The 6,117-nt window shown below is 50.7% G+C and overlaps 1 protein-coding gene across 1 annotated transcript; it reads right to left on the reverse strand.

Annotated features, from left to right (window-relative positions):
• Nucleotides 1-1,336: 1,336 nt before the first annotated feature.
• Nucleotides 1,337-5,026, reverse strand: LOC138581407 (ras-related and estrogen-regulated growth inhibitor-like protein). Its single transcript, XM_069652724.1, has 4 exons — nucleotides 4,820-5,026; nucleotides 4,246-4,299; nucleotides 4,056-4,132; nucleotides 1,337-3,096 (listed from the first exon to the last, which is right to left on the reverse strand). Exons 1-4 carry the CDS (start codon nucleotides 4,944-4,946, stop codon nucleotides 2,674-2,676), a joined length of 681 nt encoding a protein of 226 aa, XP_069508825.1. The 5' UTR covers nucleotides 4,947-5,026; the 3' UTR covers nucleotides 1,337-2,673.
• Between the last annotated feature and the right edge of the window lie 1,091 nt (nucleotides 5,027-6,117).

Here is a 6,117-nt window from a genome sequence, read left to right on the forward strand (position 1 = left end):
AGTGAGATAGACAGAGAAGCGGCACGGAGAACAAGGAAGGCAGCTTCTGGACCGACACATTCCCGCAGGCTAGCGAGAAGCTGTAGCAGCACACGAGGCAAATAAGAGCTTTGCACGGGCAAGGGAAGCTGGGCTGACACGCAGACCGCCAACAGCCTCAGAGACACGCTGCCTGAAGTCAAGAGAGAGGGCAGAAGCAGAGAAGGACCCGAGCGGGCTCATAAAAGGCAAGGGAACATCCTAAAACCAGCGAGCCCGGCATTTGTGTGTCTGGGACCCGCACCCAAATTGTGTAACAGAACTGTACAACCTGGCAGGGGAGTATATCAGGTGTTGTGTGAGTCTGGGACCCAAGGAAGATTCATACCCTTAGGATTTTGAATTACATTGAATGTGGAAAGACCTGCCAAGGGAGTAATTCTCCTGGAGTGGATTACAACACCAAGAGGAGGGGGTTATCCTCGTGGGCTACAAAGAACTCGGTTATTCTTCTGAACTTTTGTTTTGCTGGAGAGAAATCTGGGAAAGGGGGTGTTCTTCTCTGGAACTGTGAACACTATCGATTTGAAACTTCTGTTGCATTTACAATTTTGCGTTGAACTTGAATAGTTTTGCACTTTCCTAACCATAGACATTACCCTTTGCACCTTATAATTACTTTTAAAATGAGAGTGCTAGGAAAGGATTCCAGACACAGGACATTTTTGCTTTGGATGTCTTGACACCTGACAGACCCTTAGCTTTTTGTTGAGGTAGGGAAATACCTCCAGGATGCATTCCCCAAACCATTTTATTATTTCAATTAAAGTTTGCACCATCAAACATGAGTCCTCTGTGTCCACGTCTCATTCCTGGTTCCTCACAACACGTTTCATCTTCCTTGCGTGTACTAGAAAGGGACTCATCACGACATGCTTCTCATAGCTTTCAACCATTTGTGTAGCAAAGGCGGGTGAAAACACCCGATTGTGTTTTTGGCGGGTGAGAGGCCCATTGAAATGAATGGGCGTGCAGGAGGCTTGGCGGGTGATTCAGCGCTTTACAAGGCGGGTGACACCCGCCAAAAGCGTGTGAGTTGAGAGCTATGGCTTCTCCCGGATTCCTGCTACGTGTGCCCAGTGCTGTGCTTGCTGCTGCTTGCTGTAGAGAGGGCAGACATTATGAAAACGTAGGGTGGGGGCGCAGTCTCCCTCCTAGAGACTCCACTGCCCCCACTTAATCAGCACGACTGGCTGGAGGTCTTGTTTTACAAACACAAATTGGGAAAAAAGCGCACAAAAGAAAAACAAAATCAAATGTATCCAAGCCGGAATTTTATTCCAAAAACCATCTGAATCATAAACGTTAGGAATAAACAAACAGAAACAGATGGGGCTGGGCGAGTCTAAACAGTAACAATAAGTTAGCAATATCAAATTTAAACGTTGAAATATATTACATGGCTGAACACGTTTTCTTCACCATGTCTTAAGACAACAATGTCTGAGGTATTGGGATTCCATGTACACTCAAAACCCTTCGACTGAGCACACAATATATTGAAGGGGTAAGATCTCCTCTCGCGATATTTAATGTGGTTCTCACGTGTGCAGTAGCTCGCCCTTCTTCACTTCTTGAGGGTTGTCTGGGAGATGCACCATGAGTTCTGATTGGATGGCAGCCCACTGACGTCGGGTGCGTGTGTGACGGCAGTGTGTCTTACACGAGGAGAAGGTGGAGCGGCTGCGGCTGCCGCTGCCTCTGACAGGACACACGTGTTTCAGCGCGTGCAGGGGGAAAGTGCAGCTCTACTTATTTTGACAGTATAGTATTCATGATTGCATCTAGTGTGTGGTGTCTAGAGGTGTACGTGTGTGTAACGTCTCTGAGTCACAGAAGCAGACTGAGGACCAATGCAGGCACCGAGCCTGCCTGCTTCACAGCTCGCTTTGCAGGACTGTCCTTGCTTTCCCACTGCTGCAGTCAAATCAATTTCCTTGGTGCCGCCACACCTGCAGCAGAGTTTAGCAAAACGATTCAGATGGTTAATCAGCATCTCGCGGTCAGAGGGTCACTCAGCCCCGTACCACGTGACAGCAGGATGCCCGGCCTGAGGGGAACATTCTGGGAACTCGATAATTGCACGAATGATTGTCCACATTCTCAAAATCACGTGTGGTGCAATGTACCACGCCTCGTGCCGGCACTAGATAGCCCAGGCGACCCGCCACTGATGGGTGGCATGGTAACAGGGGCAACAGCGGATACTATCCATTCACAGGCATTACAGCGCCCATATAGCCTGAACCCCCATTGGCTGCTGATCAACCAATGTTGCTTTGTTGCACAAGCTTCATATAACTCTTCTTACTTGCAGGAGGCAAGTGCCACTCACAACCCTCCAAAATAACAGTGGCCAACATGTGTTTCAACAGTACAATGATGCAGGCTTTTGAACCCATTACAGTAGACCTTACTGGTGTCATCAACTGCCAGTAAACAAGTCCCCCCAACCCAAGCCGGCCTCACGCTTAGGATCAGTGCCTCTCTGGCTTCCACTCTAGTCTGTGTCCCAGACTGTGGCAACACTTTACAGTCGACTGAACCCCATGACAGTCTACAAGCCGACCAGTTTTATTTTTTCAAGAGCTGAAAAAACAAGGCCTTTTCTAGGAGTATGGGTCTCCGTCAATCTCATCCTGTCCTCCTCCTGCCGAAGACGGCCGACATACTCCAGGCGATGCCCTTGAAGCCCACGGTCTTCTTGCTGGAGTTCCTGGAGTAGCGCACCGCCGCCAGTAGCTGAAGGAACACCACGAGGGGGCCGTGGTAGGTCTCAGCCACTGAGATCTCGAAAAAGCCAGAGTTGCTGGAGAGGGCAAGAAGGCGGCCCTCCTCGCTGGACACCTCGCGATGCTCCTGCAGGTCCCGCTTGTTGCCCACAATAATCACTGGAGCCACCTTGTGCATGCCGCTGCGCTTCTTCAGCTGTCGGATGCGCTGCAGCTGCTGTCGGGCAACATTGTAGCTGGCACGGTCACAGATACTGTAGACTAGGATGAAGCCGTCTGCCCAGCGTAGCTGCTCCTCAGTCACGCCTCCTTGGGCGGATGGATTCTGTCAAATCAAGGATCAAAACACGTGTTAGATAGTAGCTCATAGAAGCAGCATTCACGGGCGTGTAGCATCAACCAGACTCTGTACAACGACACAAGGGACTAAATGTCACCCATCTTATTGTATATAACAACAGTCATGCCTTATGAAAGCTGTAGTCTCGCTTCCCTGAAATTGAACCAATTAGTCTGAAGCACCGGTGCTTTGTTCATTGCAAGCCTGGGATTGGAACCTGCTGCCCTCGGGACAAGCAGTCTCATGATCCACTGCCTGGGGATATACATCAAAACTACGCAAGATAAAGGGCATTGAAGTCGAGTAGAACTTCAGAAAGCGGCTAGACACCCTGTGCTATGCAGGGCAGCACTACTCAAGCTCAGATCCTAGCACTGCCACTGATGCTCTCGTCGTGCCAGGTGGGAGAGGGCAGCCTGTCCAGGCTCTCTCCACATAAGCCCCTTTGCATTCTGGTGCTTGTGGTCCAGTATCACATTGGAAGGGGAAAGGGAAGGCTACAAGCAGCAGAATGCACAGGGACTGGCTGGACACCTCACTCTTGGAATGGGGAAAAAACCTGGGATCGGAGACGACATGAGAAACGTTTCTAAGAGCAATTTCCAACACGCATGTGCACAAAGAGGGGGCTTTTAAGGGTGGAAAGCAAAATGCTGCCCCATAAGAAATGCCCACCAGCAAAACGTGTGCAACACACCATAGACATTTGGTTAGTGTTTGCCCGGTACTAGACTGTGTTTTAAGAGAGGCCGTTTCTTCCACAATTCACTTGCAGAGCGAATTGCAAGAGCGCCAGGACCCGTCTCTCTGCCTGCGACATGCAGTCACACGTGGCGTGCAGAGGGTGACGGGCACACATGGACAGGGCCACCACCCTGCAACTACCCCCTGCCGGGTCCACACCCCTCAGCCACACCCTCACTAAGAGCAGAGGAGGCGCTCACCTGTGGATAGACGGAGTCCCAGATGCTGAAAGAGACCTCCTTCCCATCCACGGCCACGTTGTGCGTGTAGATGGACTCTGCAGAAAGGGAAGAAAAAGAGCGGCGTTTAGGGAGGTTCTTAGACACACAGTAGAGAGGTGGGAACAGGACACGTGTAAAGGGGGCAGAGAGCAGAGCTGTGAGTACTCACCGATGTCTCCATATTCTCCAATGAACCTCCTGGTGAGAAAGCGGACGGTCAGGGCTGAAAGGAAAACACACAATAGGAGTCGTGAGTACACAAGGCGAGTGGGACATATGGCAAACACTGAAGCACGGAGAACACAGCTGGCCGCTCAGCCACACATGCAGGAAGCAGGCAAGTGGGAACTGCTCAAAGCACACAATGTCATCACACCACACATAGAGACCTCAAGGCACCCCGAGTCTGGTGAGAGGCGCTCACCCAGCCCTGGTTTTGTCTCTTGCATTTATAATGAAGAGCTGATGGTCGACGTGTGTCAGAAAGCACAGATCACACAGGACTGCGTGACCTGTTCACACCTGACACGGGTCACCTTGAGGGCTCTGCAAATGGACTCAGAGCGGGGGGGTGGGGGTTGCAGACTTTGAAAAGCGAGAGCGCAGAAGGGGTGTAAACTTCAGGAGAGAAAGTGGGAACTGATCTTTGGGAAATAAAGTCTTAAACAAAGCGACAGGTGAAAGTAGAAAGCGGGGCAATGACAATGTACGCACTTCCAGCTGAAGCGAGAGCGGCCACTCACCAGATTTCCCAACGTTTTCTGCTCCCAGAACCAAAATGTTGGCTTCCACCTTTGGGTGGTGGTGGCTGCCGTCGGACATCTTGCTGGTCAGGCGAAAGCTGTGGCTAGAGTGGATCTTAACAACCATTTGCAATCCGTGCAGAGAAAGATAACAGCTGTAGAGAGCGAGGGAGACAGGCGATGCGCGGGGCGGGGCAGTGGCTCTGAGCAGCGCGATTCCTGTGCTGGAGATTCTGCTGCTTGCGAGATCTAACCCTGCACGCGAGCCGCGCTCCTTATATAGAGAGGGGGCGGGCTGTCCGCGCTGAGTGACAGATCCCCCAGCCAGTAGGGGTGCGCGGCAGAAGCCTCCCGGGGTCTCGTTTTTTTCCTTTCTTGAAAACGTGTTCCTGCTGCGGAGATGATGTGATTGTTGCAATGTGAAGAAAAATAATACACATGTGGTACTTGAGGAGAGCATCGCAGCTGCAAAGAGCCTGCGGCGTTCATTCTCATGGGCGCGTGCATCATATTTTACTGACAGGGATGTGGCACCTGATTACGCGTTTGGAGGTAATTCTGCAGTGTTTGCCGGCAATTACCGCCAGACTCGATTACTGTTACTGCCACTCAGTTTGACAAATGTATTGCCAGATTCTGAGGGGCAGTGTGGCGGCGTAAATCCCATTTTTTGAGCCCTCAGGACACCACAGGGATGTTGCCAGAATGACCACGACCAGTCATTGCTGGGGGTGATTCCCCCACTTCAAGGTCACCATCGGCATTAGGCAGTGCAGTAAAAATTGGCATTAATGCCCCCCAGAACAGGGGATAACGAATCGTCATTTTCTTTACCACACATCGCCGTAATACTTGGCAGGACGCTCCCTTGGTCTTGGGAATTGTTTGTGTATTTTCTGCTTGTAGCAGAGAATAAGCACTAGGTTCACTAGGTAGAGAAAATACAACATCATCAGATCTTTATGTGGGCAGAGGGGCCTGGTTGGGCATGGAGTTCTGAATGCTTTTGCACCTGCAAGAATCTGGCAGAATCCATAGGGAATCATGGGACTGCCCCTGGCATGCATGGGCACAGGTGGCATTTACTAGCGTTTTCATGGATGAGTGCAATTCTGCATGGAATCCTGTGTCCTCCTGGTTTTCCATGCACAACATACGTAGTGATTCATGAAAATAATTAAAATCACACTCACAAGATTCCTTACGCCGCCGCGCTGGGCAAGGAGTCCCTGTGTGTCTAGGAGTCTGACTACCATGCCACTAAATAACTAGACCTTTCTTCTCTTAGTTCCTTTTTA

Source organism: Ambystoma mexicanum, chromosome 1p (assembly GCF_040938575.1).
Source record: "Ambystoma mexicanum isolate Mex_15411 chromosome 1p, UKY_AmexF1_1, whole genome shotgun sequence".
Taxonomy (NCBI): domain Eukaryota; kingdom Metazoa; phylum Chordata; class Amphibia; order Caudata; family Ambystomatidae; genus Ambystoma; species Ambystoma mexicanum.